Here is an 18625-nt window from a genome sequence, read left to right on the forward strand (position 1 = left end):
GAGAGAGAGAGAGAGAGACACAGACACACAGAGACAGAGAGAGAGAGAGAGAGACACAGAGAGAGAGAGAGAGAGAGAGAGAGAGAGAGAGACAGACACAGACACAGAGAGAGAGAGAGAGAGAGAGAGAGAGAGAGAATATTGAGTGAGGAGGAAGTGGTGTGGATAGGAACACTGACTACATCTATCAACAACTTGTAAAGAGATTTACTCCATCTTGGTTCTCTGGGTTGGTGCTCTGTTACCGCTCTACAGAAGACACTGTAGTAAAGTATGCAGGGAGAGAGTCGTTAAGAGAGAGAGCAAGGGAGGGAGGGAGGGAGAGAGAGAAAGATGGGGAGAGAGTCGTTAAGAGAGAGAGCAAGGGAGGGAGGGAGGGAGGGAGAAATTACACTTTTTACCATCTGTTCTGATCATTGGGATTTTCCCCTGGAGTAGTGGAAAGTGGGTTGGAAAAACACATTGAGATAAATATAGACAGATTGAGTAGCGTACCGTAACTCTTCTAATAGATACCTTTATACCTCCTCTCAGATAGAAAGACACCATCAACACATTGAGTAGAGTACCGTAACTCTTCTAATAGATACCTTTATACCTCCTCTCAGTGGCAAGATAGAATGAGACCATCAACACATTGAGTAGAGTACCGTAACTCTTCTAATAGATACCTTTATACCTCCTCTCAGTGGCAAGATAGAAAGAGACCATCAACACATTGAGTAGAGTACCGTAACTATTCTAATAGATACCTTTATACCTCCTCTCAGTGGCAAGATAGAAAGACACCACCAACACATTGAGTAGAGTCCCATAACTCTTCTAATAGAGACCTTTATATCTCCTCTCAGATAGAAAGACACCATCAACACATTGAGTAGAGTACCGTAACTCTTCTAATAGATACCTTTATACCTCCTCTCAGTGGCAAGATAGAAAGAGACCATCAACACATTGAGTAGAGTACCGTAACTATTCTAATAGAGACCTTTATACCTCCTCTCAGTGGCAAGATAGAAAGAGACCATCAACACATTGAGTAGAGTCCCATAACTCTTCTAATAGATACCTTTATACCTCCTCTCAGTGGCAAGATAGAAAGACACCATCAACACATTGAGTAGAGTACCGTAACGATTCTAATAGATACCTTTATACCTCCTCTCAGTGGCAAGATAGAAAGAGACCATCAACACATTGAGTAGAGTACCGTAACTATTCTAATAGAGACCTTTATACCTCCTCTCAGTGGCAAGATAGAAAGAGACCATCAACACATTGAGTAGAGTACCGTAACTATTCTAATAGATACCTTTATACCTCCTCTCAGTGGCAAGATAGAAAGAGACCATCAACACATTGAGTAGAGTACCGTAACTATTCTAATAGAGACCTTTATATCTCCTCTCAGATAGAAAGACACCATCAACACATTGAGTAGAGTACCGTAACTATTCTAATAGATACCTTTATACCTCCTCTCAGTGGCAAGATAGAAAGACACCATCCACACATTGAGTAGAGTACCGTAACTATTCTAATAGAGACCTTTATACCTCCTCTCAGTGGCAAGATAGAAAGAGACCATCAACACATTGAGTAGAGTACCGTAACTCTTCTAATAGATACCTTTATACCTCCTCTCAGTGGCAAGATAGAAAGACACCACCAACACATTGAGTAAAGTCCCATAACTCTTCTAATAGATACCTTTATACCTCCTCTCAGTGGCAAGATAGAAAGAGACCATCAACACATTGAGTAGAGTACCGTAACTATTCTAATAGAGACCTTTATACCTCCTCTCAGTGGCAAGATAGAAAGACACCACCAACACATTGAGTAGAGTCCCATAACTCTTCTAATAGAGACCTTTATACCTCCTCTCAGTGGCAAGATAGAAAGAGACCATCAACACATTGAGTAGAGTACCGTAACTATTCTAATAGATACCTTTATACCTCCTCTCAGTGGCAAGATAGAAAGACACCACCAACACATTGAGTAAAGTCCCATAACTCTTCTAATAGAGACCTTTATATCTCCTCTCAGATAGAAAGACACCATCAACACATTGAGTAGAGTACCGTAACTCTTCTAATAGATACCTTTATACCTCCTCTCAGTGGCAAGATAGAAAGAGACCACCAACACATTGAGTAGAGTACCGTAACTCTTCTAATAGATACCTTTATACCTCCTCTCAGTGGCAAGATAGAAAGACACCACCAACACATTGAGTAGAGTCCCATAACTCTTCTAATAGAGACCTTTATATCTCCTCTCAGATAGAAAGACACCATCAACACATTGAGTAGAGTACCGTAACTATTCTAATAGATACCTTTATACCTCCTCTCAGTGGCAAGATAGAAAGACACCATCAACACATTGAGTAGAGTACCGTAACTATTCTAATAGATACCTTTATACCTCCTCTCAGTGGCAAGATAGAAAGAGACCACCAACACATTGAGTAGAGTACCGTAACTATTCTAATAGATACCTTTATACCTCCTCTCAGTGGCAAGATAGAAAGACACCACCAACACATTGAGTAGAGTCCCATAACTCTTCTAATAGAGACCTTTATACCTCCTCTCAGATAGAAAGACACCACCAACACATTGAGTAGAGTCCCATAACTCTTCTAATAGATACCTTTATACCTCCTCTCAGTGGCAAGATAGAAAGACACCACCAACACATTGAGTAGAGACCCATAACTCTTCTAATAGATACCTTTATACCTCCTCTCAGTGGCAAGATAGAAAGAGACCATCAACACATTGAGTAGAGTACCGTAACTCTTCTAATAGATACCTTTATACCTCCTCTCAGTGGCAAGATAGAAAGACACCACCAACACATTGAGTAGAGTCCCATAACTCTTCTAATAGATACCTTTATACCTCCTCTCAGTGGCAAGATAGAAAGAGACCATCAACACATTGAGTAGAGTCCCATAACTCTTCTTGAAAGTTAGAAAATATAACTTTATTTTTCTCACGATAGAAAGACACCACCAACAACAAAAGATACATATTTCTCAATTCTTAAATATAAAAACAAAAGTTTATAACACAATAGTTACTGTATAGTACACTCCCTTAAATATATACAACCATGGATATAGTGGTGTGTGTTTCTGGCCCAACCCTGCTCAGGGTGTCTACTATGGGAGGAGAATCCGGACTAGGGGGGGGGGCAACTTCAGACCACAGCCTTCACCCCAACGCAGCTCGAGCCCTCCCTCCCTCCCTCCCTCCCTCCCTCCCTCCCTCCCTCCCTCCCTCCCTCCCTCCCTCCCTCCCTCCCTCCCTCCCTCCCTGTCTGTCTGTGTCTGTCTGTCTGTCTGTCTTTCTATCTCTCTCTCACTCACCCTCTCACCCACTCACCCTCTCACCCACTCACCCTCTGACCCACTCACCCTCTCACCCACTCACCCTCTGACCCTCTCACCCACTCACCCTCTCTCCCTCCCTGTTTTTCTCTCCCTCTCTCTCTTCCTTCCTCCATCCCTCGGTACAGGGTCTCGTCAAACTCTCCTTTATGCACAGTCATCAGTAAGGTTACACTGTGCCCAGCACTTTTCAGCCACACACACACACACACACACACACACACACACACACACACACATGCTCCAGCCAGCAAGCTGTCAATCATTCATCTCCATGGTAACCTCTAACCTCATTGATCTCCCCTACAATAGTTATGGAGTTCAAACAGTGAAGTGTTGAATTGTTTGGAAAAATACCACTTGGTGTAGTCCCCAAAATACTGAATGGTGTATATATAGTCCCCCAAATACTGCATGGTGTATATATAGTCCCCAAAATACTGCATGGTGTGTATATAGTCCCCAAAATACTGAATGGTATATATATAGTCCCCAAAATACTGAATGGTGTATATATAGTCCCCAAAATACTGCATGGTGTATATATAGTCCCCAAAATACTGCATGGTGTATATATAGTCCCCAAAATACTGAATGGTGTATATATAGTCCCCAAAATACTGAATGGTATATATATAGTCCCCAAAATACTGCATGGTGTATATATAGTCCCCAAAATACTGAATGGTGTATATATAGTCCCCAAAATACTGAATGGTATATATATAGTCCCCAAAATACTGAATGGTGTATATATAGTCCCCAAAATACTGCATGGTGTATATATAGTCCCCAAAATACTGAATGGTGTGTATATAGTCCCCAAAATACTGAATGGTGTATATAGTCCCCAAAATACTGAATGGTGTATATATATAGTCCCCAAAATACTGCATGGTGTATATATAGTCCCCAAAATACTGAATGGTGTGTATATAGTCCCCAAAATACTGCATGGTGTATATATAGTCCCCAAAATACTGCATGGTGTGTATATAGTCCCCAAAATACTGAATGGTGTGTATATAGTCCCCAAAATACTGAATGGTGTATATATATAGTCCCCAAAATACTGAATGGTGTATATATATAGTCCCCAAAATACTGAATGGTGTGTATATAGTCCCCAAAATACTGCATGGTGTATATATAGTCCCCAAAATACTGCATGGTGTGTATATAGTCCCCAAAATACTGAATGGTGTATATATAGTCCCCAAAATACTGAATGGTGTATATATAGTCCCCAAAATACTGCATGGTGTGTATATATAGTCCCCAAAATACTGCATGGTGTGTATATATAGTCCCCAAAATACTGCATGGTGTATATATAGTCCCCAAAATACTGCATGGTGTATATATAGTCCCCAAAATACTGCATGGTGTGTATATAGTCCCCAAAATACTGCATGGTGTATATAGTCCCCAAAATACTGCATGGTGTATATAGTCCCCAAAATACTGCATGGTGTGTATATAGTCCCCAAAATACTGCATGGTATATATATATAGTCCCCAAAATACTGCATGGTGTATATAGAGCATTCTGAAGACCCCTTGACTTTTTCCACATTTTGTTACGTTACAACCTTATTCTAAAATGGTTTAAATAATTTTTACACACAATGCCCGATAATAACAAAGCAAAAGCAGGTTTTTAGAAATATTTGCAAATGTACATAAATATTATTATCATTATCATAAATATTATAAACCTTATTTACATAAGTATTCAGACCCTTCGCTATGAGACTCTAAATTGAGTTCAGGTGGATCCTGTTTCCATTGATCATCCTTGAGATGTTTCTACAACTTGATTGGAGTCCACCTGTGGTAAATTCAATTGATTGGACATGATTTGGAAAAGGCACACGCCTGTCTATATAAAGTCCCACAGTTAACAGTGCATGTCAGAGCAAAAACCAAGCCATGAGGTCAAAGGAATTGTCTGTAGAGCTCAGAGACAGGATTGTGTCGAGGCACAGATCTGGGGAAGGGTACCTAAACATTTCTGCAGCATTGAAGTTCACCAAGAACACAATGGCCTCCATCATTCTTAAATGGAAGAAGTTTGGAACCACCAAGACTCTTCCTAGAGCTGGCTGCCAGCCAAACTGAGCAATCAGGGGAGAAGGGCCTTGGTTAGGGAGGTGACCAATAACCAGATGGTCACTCTGACAGAGCTCCAGAGTTCCTCTGTGGAGATGGGAGAACCTTCCAGAAGGACAACCATCTCTGCAGCGCTCCACCAATCAGGCCTTTATGGTAGAGTGGCCAGATGGAAGCCACTCCTTAGAAAAAGGCACCTAAAGGCCTCTCTGACCATGAGAAACAAGATTCTCTGGTCTGATGAAACCAAGATTTGGTCTGAATGCCAAGTGTCACGTCTGGAGGAAACCTGGCACCATCCCTACGGTGAAGCATGGTGGTGGCAGCATCATGCTGTGGGGATGTTTTTCAGCGGCAGGGACTGGAAGACTAGTCAGGATCGAGGGAAAGATGAACGGAGCAAAGTACAGAGAGATCCGTGATGAAAACCTGCTCCTGAGCACTCAGGACCTCAGACTGGGGCGAAGGTTCACCTTCCAACAGGACCACGACCCCAAGCACACAGCCAAGACAACGCAGGAGTGGCTTCAGGACAAGTCTCTGAATGTTCTTGAGTGGCCCAGCCAGAGCCCGGACTTGAACTCGATCGAACATCTCTGTAGAGACCTGAAAATAGCTGTGCAGCGACGCTCCCCATCCAACCTGACAGAGCTTGAGAGGATCTGCAGAGAAGAATGGGAGAAACTCCCCAAATACAGGTGTGACAAGCTTGTACCATCATACCCAAGAAGACTGGATTCTGTAATCGCTTCCAAAGCACTGAGTAAAGGGTCTGAATACTTTTGTAAATTGAATATTTCAGTTATTTATTTGTATTAAATTAGCAACATTTTCTACAAAACAGTTTTTGCTTTGTCATTATGGGGTTCTTATTCTGTAGGTTGGTTCCGTTGAGGTTCTGAGGTACCACACTGTTGATCTGGGTTCTTATTCTTCAGGCTGGTTCCATTGAGGTTCTGAGGTACCACACTGTTGATCTGGGTTCTTATTCTGTAGGCTGGTTCCGTTGAGGTTCAGAGGTACCACACTGTTGATCTGGGTTCTTATTCTGTAGGCTGGTTCCGTTGAGGTTCTGAAGTACCATACTGTTGATCTGGGTTCTTATTCTTCAGGCTGGTTCCATTGAGGTTCTGAGGTACCACACTGTTGATCTGGGTTCTTATTCTTCAGGCTGGTTCTGTTGAGGTTCTGAGGTACCACACTGTTGATCTGGGTTCTTATTCTGTAGGTTGGTTCCGTTGAGGTTCAGAGGTACCACACTGTTGATCTGGGTTCTTATTCTTCAGGCTGGTTCCATTGAGGTTCAGAGGTACCACACTGTTGATCTGGGTTCTTATTCTTCAGGCTGGTTCTGTTGAGGTTCTGAGGTACCACACTGTTGATCTGGGTTCTTATTCTTCAGGCTGGTTCCATTGAGGTTCTGAGGTACCACACTGTTGATCTGGGTTCTTATTCTGTAGGCTGGTTCCGTTGAGGTTCAGAGGTACCACACTGTTGATCTGGGTTCTTATTCTGTAGGCTGGTTCCGTTGAGGTTCTGATGTACCACACTGTTGATCTGGGTTCTTATTCTTCAGGCTGGTTCCATTGAGGTTCTGAGGTACCACACTGTTGATCTGGGTTCTTATTCTGTAGGCTGGTTCCGTTGAGGTTCTGAGGTACCATACTGTCGATCAGGGAACTGGAGTCACACCAACAACACAGACATGACTAGAGGAAGAAGAGAGGGATGGAGGAAGAGTTTAGAGGAGATAACACAGGAACACTCTTCCCAGAGCATTTCTGGGGTCGAAACCTTTCTATATTTATCCCTCCTCTTTATCTTTCTCTCTCTCTGTCTCTGTCTCTCTCTTTCTCCCCATGTCTCTCTCTCTCTTTCTCCCCATGTCTCTCTCTCTCTTTCTCCCCATGTCTCTCTCTCTTTCTCCCCATGTCTCTCTCTCTCTTTCTCCCCATGTCTCTCTCTCTCTTTCTCCCCATGTCTCTCTCTCTCTTTCTCCCCATGTCTCTGTCTCTCTTTCTCCCCATGTCTCTCTCTCTATTTCTCCCCATCAAATCAAATGTATTTATATAGCCCTTTGTACATCAGCTGATATCTCAAAGTGCTGTACATAAACCCAGCCTAAAACCCCAAACAGCAAGCATGTCTCTCTCTCTGGCTCTTCTCCCACACTCCCTCTCTCTCTCTCTCTTTCTCCCCATGTCTCTCTCTCTGGCTCTTCTCCCACACTCCCCCTCTCTCTCTTTCTCCACGTCTCTCTCTCTCTCTTTCTCCCCATGTCTCTCTCTCTGGCTCTTCTCCCACACTCCCTCTCGCTCCCCCCCACTCACTCTGTTTTGGTCTCTCTTTCTCTCTCTCTCTCTCTCTCTCTCTCTCTCTCTCTCTCTCTCTCTCTCATTTTCTCTCTCTCTCTCTCATTTTCTCCCTCCCTCTCTCTCTCACCCTTTCCCCCCTCCCTCTCTCTCTCTCCCTCCCTTTCCCTCCCTTGCTCTCTGTGTGTCCCTGCCGTTATCTGTCTCACACGACCCATTGAACCCATGACCTCACAGCCACTAGGACCTCATTGGATCATGGATCGAGAGGTGGCTTGACATTGGAAGAGCTCACACACACACACACACACACACACACACACACACACACACACACACACACACACACACACACACACACACACACACACACACACACACACACACACACACACACACACACACAGTCCTACCTTGAAGCAGTTTTTGAACTTCTTGCTGACGAAGTAGAGTATGATGGGGTTGATGCAGGAGTTGACTGTGGCCAGGTTAATACTGAAGTAGTCGAGGACCAACAGGAAACTACAGACACAACAACAGACACAGTTAATACTGCTGTAGTCTAGGAACAACAGGAAACTACAGACACAACAACAGACACAGTTAATACTGCTGTAGTCGAGGACCAACAGGAAACTACAGACACAACAACAGACACGGATAATACTGCTGTAGTCTAGGAACAACAGGAGACTACAGACACAACAACAGACACAGTTAATACTGCTGTAGTCCAGGACCAACAGGAAACTACAGACACAACAGACACAGTTAATACTGCTGTAGTCTAGGAACAACAGGAGACTACAGACACAACAACAGACACGGATAATACTGCTGTAGTCTAGGAACAACAGGAGACTACAGACACAACAACAGACACAGTTAATACTGCTGTAGTCGAGGACCAACAGGAAACTACAGACACAACAACAGACACGGATAATACTGCTGTAGTCTAGGAACAACAGGAGACTACAGACACAACAACAGACACAGTTAATACTGCTGTAGTCCAGGACCAACAGGAAACTACAGACACAACAGACACAGTTAATACTGCTGTAGTCTAGGAACAACAGGAGACTACAGACACAACAACATACATAGTCAATACTGAAGTTGTCTAGGAACAACAGGAGACTACAGACACAACAACAGACACAGTTAATACTGAAGTAGTCGAGGACCAACAGGAAACTACAGACACAACAACAGACACAGTTAATACTGAAGTAGTCGAGGACCAACAGGAAACTAGAATATAGTGATAGAATATATATTTTAATGTACATTTTTTGAGAAATGTATCTAAATTGTCGCAATTTAGTAGCTAGTGTGTCCGTGATAGCGTGTGTGTGTGTGTGTGTCCCTACTTGAGCAGTTCACAGCGTCGGGCATCATGAGGCATGTAAACCATCTTCTTCAGGATCCTGCTGAGGTGCAGAGGGAACCAGCACAGAGCGAAGATCAAGACCAGACAGAACACTGCCTTGGCTACCTCCCGACGCTACAGAGAGACAGGGGTGAGGAGAGAGGGCGTAGAGAGGGAGTGTGTGTGTGTGTGTGTGTGTGTGTGTGGGTGTGTGTGTGTGTGTGTGTGCGTGCGCGTGCGTGTGTGTACCTGTTTGAGGTGTTCGCTGAGCGCGATGCGGAGAGATCCGTTCCTGTGATGTAACATCTCACATGTCATCAGAGTGTAGAACACTGCGGAACACGCCAACGGAACACAGAAATAGAATCCAAACAACCACCAGTCTTTGGCATCCCGGTAGAACTACAGAACAACACAAACAACACAAACAATATTACCCTCCCCTACACACACATTAAACACCAGTCTTTGGCATCCCGGTAGAACTAGAGAACAACACAAACAACACAAACAATATTACCCTCCCCTACACACACATTAAACACCAGTTCAACAGCAACAAACTCCAGGACAGTGATTCAGATCCTCAACACAAGCCTAACCCCTGCTTCAACAAAGTACTGAGTAAAGAGTCTGAATACTTATGTAAATGTGATATTTCTGTTTTTTATTTTGTATAGATTTGCAAGAATAAAACATTAAAAACTGTTTTTGCTTTGACATTATGGGGTATTGTGATGTCATTATGGGGTATTGTGATGTTATTATGGGGTATTGTGATGTCATTATGGGGTATTGTGATGTCATTATCGGGTATTGTGATGTCATTATGGGGTATTGTGATGTCATAATGGGGTATTGTGATGTCGTTATGGGGTATTGTGATGTCATTATGGGGTATTGTGATGCTATTATGGGGTATTGTGATGTCATTATAGGGTATTGTGATGCTATTATGGGGTATTGTGATGTCATTAAGGGGTATTGTGATGTCATTATGTGGTATTGTGATGTCATTAAGGGGTATTGTGATGTCATTATGGGGTATTGTGATGTCATTAAGGGGTATTGTGATGTCATTATGTGGTATTGTGATGTCATTAAGGGGTATTGTGATGTCATTATGTGGTATTGTGATGTCATTAAGGGGTATTGTGATGTCATTAAGGGGTATTGTGATGTCATTATGGGGTATTGTGATGTCATTAAGGGGTATTGTGATGTCATTAAGGGGTATTGTGATGTCATTATGGGGTATTGTGATGTCATTAAGGAGTATTGTGATGTCATTATGTGGTATTGTGATGTCATTAAGGGGTAGTGTGATGTCATTATGGGGTATTGTGATGTCATTAAGGGGTATTGTGTGTAGATTGATGAGGAAAAAAATACAATTGAATCCATTTTAGAATAAGGCTGTAACGTAACAAAATGTGGAAATAATCGAGGGGTCTGAATACTTTCAGGATGCACCGTATGCCATGTCCGTCTCAGTCACCAGATCTCAACCCACCGTACATAAAAACACACACGTGCACTAACCCCCCCCCCCCCCCCTTCTCACCGTCATGAATGGTGTCTGTGGGTTGAGCATGCAGGTCCGTATGGTCGCGTTCCTGTTTAAAACAATAGGGTTACCTTAACACACACTGCCAATAGGGTTACCTTAACACACACACTACCAATAGGGCTACCTTAACACACTACCAATAGGTTTACCTTATTAACACACTACCAATAGGGTTACCTTAACACACTACCAATAGGGTTACCTTATTAACACACTACCAATAGGGTTACCTTAACACACACACTACCAATAGGGTTACCTTAACACACTACCAATAGGTTTACCTTATTAACACACTACCAATAGGGTTACCTTAACACACTACCAATAGGGTTACCTTATTAACACACTACCAATAGGGTTACCTTATTAACACACCACCAATAGGGTTACCTTAACACACTACCAATAGGGTTACCTTATTAACACACTACCAATAGGGTTACCTTATTAACACACTACCAATAGGGTTACCTTAACACACTACCAATAGGGTTACCTTAACACACACTACCAATAGGGTTACCTTATTAACACACTACCAATAGGGTTACCTTATTAACACACTACCAATAGGGTTACCTTATTAACACACTACCAATAGGGTTACCTTATTAACACACTACCAATAGGGTTACCTTATTAACACACTACCAATAGGGTTACCTTATTAACACACTACCAATAGGGTTACCTTAACACACTACCAATAGGGTTACCTTATTAACACACTACCAATAGGGTTACCTTATTAACACACTACCAATAGGGTTACCTTATTAACACACTACCAATAGGGTTACCTTAACACACTACCAATAGGGTTACCTTATTAACACACTACCAATAGGGTTACCTTATTAACACACTACCAATAGGGTTACCTTATTAACACACTACCAATAGGGTTACCTTAACACACTACCAATAGGGTTACCTTATTAACACACTACCAATAGGGTTACCTTATTAACACACTACCAATAGGGTTACCTTATTAACACACTACCAATAGGGTTACCTTAACACACTACCAATAGGGTTACCTTATTAACACACTACCAATAGGGTTACCTTATTAACACACTACCAATAGGGTTACCTTATTAACACACTACCAATAGGGTTACCTTAACACACTACCAATAGGGTTACCTTAACACACACTACCAATAGGGTTACCTTATTAACACACTACCAATAGGGTTACCTTATTAACACACTACCAATAGGGTTACCTTAACACACTACCAATAGGGTTACCTTATTAACACACTACCAATAGGCTTACCTTATTAACACACTACCAATAGGGTTACCTTATTAACACACTACCAATAGGGTTACCTTATTAACACACTACCAATAGGGTTACCTTAACACACTACCAATAGGGTTACCTTATTAACACACTACCAATAGGGTTACCTTAACACACTACCAATAGGGTTACCTTAACACACACTACCAATAGGGTTACCTTATTAACACACTACCAATAGGGTTACCTTATTAACACACTACCAATAGGGTTACCTTATTAACACACTACCAATAGGCTTACCTTATTAACACACTACCAATAGGGTTACCTTATTAACACACTACCAATAGGGTTACCTTATTAACACACTACCAATAGGGTTACCTTATTAACACACTACCAATAGGGTTACCTTATTAACACACTACCAATAGGGTTACCTTAACACACTACCAATAGGGTTACCTTATTAACACACTACCAATAGGGTTACCTTATTAACACACTACCAATAGGGTTACCTTATTAACACACTACCAATAGGGTTACCTTAACACACTACCAATAGGGTTACCTTATTAACACACTACCAATAGGGTTACCTTATTAACACACTACCAATAGGGTTACCTTAACACACTACCAATAGGGTTACCTTATTAACACACTACCAATAGGGTTACCTTATTAACACACTACCAATAGGGTTACCTTATTAACACACTACCATTAGGGTTACCTTATTAACACACTGCCAATAGGGTTACCTTATTAACACACTACCAATAGGGTTACCTTATTAACACACTACCAATAGGGTTACCTTAACACACTACCAATAGGGTTACCTTAACACACTACCAAACTGAAACTGAACAAGGCCTTGAACCGAAACATCGACCACAATAAATATGCAGAGGTAAAAACCGTGTGTGTGTGTGTGTGTGTGTGTGTGTGTGTGTGTGTGTGTGTGTGTGTGTGTGTGTGTGTCTGTGTGTGTTACCTGTACTCAAAGGTGACCATGTTGAATCCTATTGCCTCTGGTACAGCCATCAGAATGGATAACAGCCATATAGAGATGATCTCTACTGCTGTTAACAGGGGAACACCGACACCCTGGACCCTGCTCCATGACGCTACCGCACGATACCTACACACACACAGACACACACACACACACACACACACACAGACAGACACAACCGCACGCACACACACACATAGACAGACACACACACAGTTATCTTAGTTCATTTCCCTGTCCTTCTAGCAGGGCCTCCCTATTCCCTATTTAGTGCACTACTAGGTGTGCTTTGGGACAAAACCATGATGGTTGAGCTTAGTGTGGAGGTGTGTGTGTGTGTGTGTGTGTGTGTGTGTCTTACCTGTCCACGCTCAGGGCACACAGGTTGAGTACAGTGATGCCAACAGAAGCTTTCTGCAGGAAGGGGAACAGTTTACAGAGGAACAGACCAATGGAGCTGTCATCGAACGGCCACGAGCCAACCAGGAGCTAAAATATAGAGGAGGAGATGGTAGGATTAGAGGAGAGGAGAGGAAAGGGGAGGAGAGGGAAGGGGAGGGGAGAGGAGGGGAGGGGAGGGGAACAGTTTACAGAGGAACAGACCAATGGAGCTGTCATCAAATGGCCACGAGCCAGCCAGGAGCTAAAATATAGAGGAGGAGAGGAGAGGAGAGGAGAGGAGAGGAGAGGAGAGGAGAGGAGAGGAGAGGAGAGGAGAGGGGAGGGGAGGGGAGAGGAGGGGAGGGGAGGAGGGGAGGGGAACAGTTTACAGAGGAACAGACCAATGGAGCTGTCATCAAACGGCCACGAGCCAGCCAGGAGCTAAAATATAGAGGAGGGGAGGAGAGGAGAGGAGAGGAGACACCTATTCCCTGTTTAGTGCACTGCTTATAACCAACTCTGGTAGTGGCCTATGTAGAGAATATTCAGACAGACAGACAGACAGAGAGACAGAGAGACAGAGAGACAGAGAGACAGAGTGAATGGGCAAGACAGAAATATTTAAGTGCCTTTGAACAGGGTATGGTAGTAGGTGTCAGGTGCACCTGGTCTTGTGTCAAGAACTGCAACGCTGCAGGTTTCCCCCCCCACTCTCAACAGTTTCCTGTGTGTATCAAGACTGGCCAACCATCCAAAGGACGTCTAGCCGACTTGGCACAAATGTGGGAAGCATTGCACCCACCTGGGGTCCAAGGTCCCCTGATTAGAGGGGAACAATGAAAACAAGCAGTGGTACCGGCTTCGAGGTCCAGAGTTCAGTTTGTGGGATTTAGATGTATTATATTGAGCCAGTTTGAGCCAGTTTCTCACAGCAATGAAAACAGTCCTGCAGCATCAGGAAACGCTGATTATAATTCATGGATTATTATATATATTACTATATAATTCATGGATTATTATGGATTATTATATATATTACTATATAATTCATAGATTATTATATATATTACTACATAATTCATGGATTATTATGGATTATTATATATATTACTATATAATTCATAGATTATTATATATATTACTATATAATTCATAGATTATTATATATATTACTATATAATTCATAGATTATTATATATATTACTATATAATTCATGGATTATTATGGATTATTATATATATTACTATATAATTCATAGATTATTATATATATTACTATATAATTCATAGATTATTATATATATCACTATATAATTCATGGATTATTATATATATTACTATATAATTCATAGATTATTATATATATTACTATATAATTCATAGATTATTATATATATCACTATATAATTCATGGATTATTATATATATTACTATATAATTCATAGATTATTATATATATTATTATATAATTCATGGATTATTATATATATTATTATATAATTCATGTTTGTAGGGGTTGATACATATTTCGTGTCAAAGTGGAAATTACAAAACTTTACCAGCCTTTTTTATTTGTTATTTTTTAAACCTTGAATACACTAAAAGTTTGCATTTCTTTCTGTGCAGGAAAAATCAAGATCATCAAATTAAGATACGGCATCTGTAAAAATATATACTTATTATTTTTTTTACCTTATAAACGTTGATGGGTATATCTATAGTGATATAGATCAGATCTCCCAGGGCCAGGCTGGCGATCAGGGCGTTAGGTCCGTTCCTCATCGTCTTATTCAGGTAGATAATCCTCAGTAGAGTGGCGTTTCCCACCATCCCCACCATGAATATCACACAGCTAATCACTGTGTTTATGTATTTAAAGGCTGTCTTTATGAAGGTCACCTGGTGGCAGACAGGGGGTACTACAGGCTGAACACGCACTGCCCAGGACGACGTGTTGGAGGTGAGGTGATGGGGTCCGTGTTTCAGATGTTGGTGTCCACGGTCAGAGTCAGGAGAGGGTGTGGATGAGATGGGGGTAATGAGGTTCAGAGATGCGATGTCTTGGGGGTTTTGGGAGGGGTTTTGGGGGTCCAGTAGCAGACCCAGGGGGGTGTCTGTACTGTGGAAGGCTGAGACAGGGAGATTTCCTGTCAGGCTGGGTTGGCTCTGACACTGTCCCACTGTGAAGGTGTGGAACACCACCAGCACCAACAACATGGACGAAACAGGAACAGTAGAACCCATTCTGACTCTAGAACCTGTTCTAGAACGTATTCAACAGTTCAGGGAAGAGATGGAGGATTCCAGGCAGGATAGTTCTAGATTCCACAGTGATTCAGGATTCTACTAGGGAGATTCCACAGTGATTCAGGATTCTACTAGGGAGGTTCCACAGTGATTCAGATTCCACTAGGGAGGTTCCACAGTGATTCAGGATTCCACTAGGGAGGTTCCACAGTGATTCAGGATTCCACTAGGGAGGTTCCACAGTGAGTCAGGATTCCACTAGGAAGGTTCCACAGTGATTCAGGATTCTACTAGGGATTCCACAGTGATTCAGGATTCTACTAGGGAGGTTCCACAGTGATTCAGATTCCACTAGGGAGGTTCCACAGTGATTCAGGATTCCACTAGGGAGGTTCCACAGTGATTCAGGATTCTACTAGGGAGGTTCCACAGTGATTCAAGATTCCACTAGGGAGGTTCCACAGTGATTCAGGATTCCACTAGGGAGGTTCCACAGTGATTCAGGATTCCACTAGGGAGGTTCCACAGTGATTCAGGATTCTACTAGGGAGATTCCACAGTGATTCGGGATTCTACTAGGGAGATTCCACAGTGATTCAGGATTCTACTAGGGAGGTTCCACAGTGATTCAGGATTCCACTAGGGAGGTTCCACAGTGATTCAGGATTCCACTAGGGAGGTTCCACAGTGATTCAGGATTCCACTAGGGAGGTTCCACAGGTCCTCTGGAGAAAAGGGGAAAAAGGAGAGGAAATATTGCTAATATGACAAAGGACAGGATTTGTGGAGGGGCACAAATCTTTATTTCTTAACTTGGTTTTCTTGTACTTTATATTTCTTGAAACGAACTGTCCAACCCCTCTACTGTCCTAACAGAGTCATTAAGATCAATCTGTAGTAGACTGACTCTAACACCGGTATCCTGTTTCAATTACTGACACATAAACAATGAAATAACTCCCCACCTCTCTCTCTCCTGTCTCTCTATCCCCTGTCTCTCTCCCTCCTGTCTCTCTCTCCCCTGTCTCTCTCCCTCTCTCTCTCCTGTCTCTCTCCCTCTCTCTCTCCTGTCTCTCTCTCCCCTGTCTCTCTCCCTCTCTCCCTCCTTTCTCTCTCCCCCTGCCTCTCTCTCTCTCCTGTCTCTCTCCCTCCTGTCTCTCTCTCCCTCTCTCTCTCCCTCTCTCTCTCCTGTCTCTCTCTCCCCTGTCTCTATCCCTCTCTCTCTCCTTTCTCTCTCCCCCTGCCTCTCTCTCTCCCCTGTCTCTCTCTCTCCTGTCTCTCTATCCCCTGTCTCTCTCCCTCCTGTCTCTCTCTCCCCTGTCTCTCTCCCTCTCTCTCTCCTGTCTCTCTCCCTCTCTCTCTCCTGTCTCTCTCTCCCCTGTCTCTCTCCCTCTCTCCCTCCCTTCTCTCTCCCCTGCCTCTCTCTCTCCCCTGTCTCTCTCCCTCCTGTCTCTCTCTCCCTCTCTCTCTCCCTCTCTCTCTCCTGTCTCTCTCTCCCCTGTCTCTCTCCCTCTCTCTCTCCTTTCTCTCTCCCCCTGCCTCTCTCTCTCCCCTGTCTCTCTCCCTCCTGTCTCTCTATCCCCTGTCTCTCTCCCTCCTGTCTCTCTATCCCCTGTCTCTCTCCCTCTCTCTCCCCTGTCTCTCTCCCTCTCTCTCTCTCCTGTCTCTCTCTCCCCTGTCTCTCTCCCTCTCTCTCTCCTGTCTCTCTCTCCCCTGTCTCTCTCCCTATCTCTCTCCTGTCTCTCTCTCCCCTGTCTCTCTCCCCCTCTCTCTCCTTTCTCTCTCCCCCTGCCTCTCTCTCTCTCATGTCGCTCTCTCCCCCTCTCTCTCCTGTCTCTCTCCCCCTGCCTCTCTCTCCATTTCCTATATTTCTCTCTTCCTCTCTCCCTCTCTCTCCTGCCCCCCCCCTCTCTTTCTCCCCCTCTGTCCCTGACCTGCAGTCTGGGAGGATTCCCTGTCTCTCTCTCTCTCCCCCTGTCTCTCTCCCTCCTGTCTCTCTCCCCTGTCTCTCTCCCTCCTGTCTCTCTCTCCCCTGTCTCTCCTGTCCCTGACCTGCCGTCTCTCTCCAGTACTGTGTTTCCTACTGTATAAATATCTACCATCTGGTGACATTAATACATACAGCAGCACATCTTACAACCTCTTATAACCTACATTAATATATATATATATATATATATATGTATATTAATGTAGCTCTTATAACCTACCTACGTATATTAATGTAGCTCTTATAACCTACCGATGTATATTAATGTAGCTCTTATAACCTACCTACATATATTACAGTTTGTACAGTAGTCAAACAATGCCTTAACGCAGGGGGGTCAAAATCAATTGCTGTGTCTCTGCTGATCCTGGACGAGGGTTGTGTCTCTGCTGATCCTGGACGAGGGTTGTCTCTCTGCTGATCCTGGACGAGGGCTGTGTCTCTGCTGATCCTGGACGAGGATTGTCTCTCTGCTGATCCTGGACGAGGGCTGTGTCTCTGCTGATCCTGGACGAGGGTTGTGTCTCTGCTGATCCTGGATGAGGGCTGTGTCTCTGCTGATCCTGGACGAGGGTTGTCTCTCTGCTGGTCCTGGACGAGGGCTATCTCTCTGCTGGTCCTGGATGAGGGCTGTCTCTCTGCTGGTCCTGGACGAGGGCTGTCTCTCTGCTGATCCTGGAGGGTTTGACACCGATGTCATAACAACTACTTACATGACAGATGTATGACTAGTTTTGCCGGTGAATAACTTCATACATTTAGACAGTCACTCACCTTGTTTCTGAGTCTGGTCTCTCAAACTCAGTCAGAGCAGAAGAAGCAGTCCTGTAAAGATGTCCCTCATGTCTCCATATTCTGATCTGTTTGAAGAACAAACGCTTTGTAGAGGAGTAGTGTTGTAGTGCAGAGTCCTTCTCTCTCTTCCTCCTCCTCCTCCTCTCTCTTCC

At 43.3% G+C, this 18625-nt stretch overlaps 1 protein-coding gene across 1 annotated transcript in view; it reads right to left on the reverse strand.

Annotated features, from left to right (window-relative positions):
- Window positions 1-6295: 6295 nt before the first annotated feature.
- LOC110532882 (endothelin receptor type B) overlaps window positions 6296-18625 on the reverse strand; it is a 12592-nt gene continuing 262 nt past the window's right edge. The window contains exons 1-10 of the mRNA XM_090185710.1: window positions 18453-18625; window positions 17963-18353; window positions 15134-16413; window positions 13422-13549; window positions 13040-13186; window positions 10767-10818; window positions 9452-9604; window positions 9204-9337; window positions 8241-8349; window positions 6296-7224 (exon numbers count right to left, since the gene is read on the reverse strand). The exon at window positions 18453-18625 is cut by the window's right edge and continues 262 nt beyond it. Coding sequence (XP_090041836.1) covers window positions 7081-7224; window positions 8241-8349; window positions 9204-9337; window positions 9452-9604; window positions 10767-10818; window positions 13040-13186; window positions 13422-13549; window positions 15134-15685 — 1419 coding nt within the window. The 5' untranslated portion in view covers window positions 15686-16413; window positions 17963-18353; window positions 18453-18625 and the 3' untranslated portion in view covers window positions 6296-7080. The remainder of the gene's footprint in view (window positions 7225-8240; window positions 8350-9203; window positions 9338-9451; window positions 9605-10766; window positions 10819-13039; window positions 13187-13421; window positions 13550-15133; window positions 16414-17962; window positions 18354-18452) is intronic.

This window comes from Oncorhynchus mykiss, chromosome 9 (genome assembly GCF_057628025.1).
Source record: "Oncorhynchus mykiss isolate SJ-2025 chromosome 9, ASM5762802v1, whole genome shotgun sequence".
Lineage (NCBI taxonomy): Eukaryota > Metazoa > Chordata > Actinopteri > Salmoniformes > Salmonidae > Oncorhynchus > Oncorhynchus mykiss.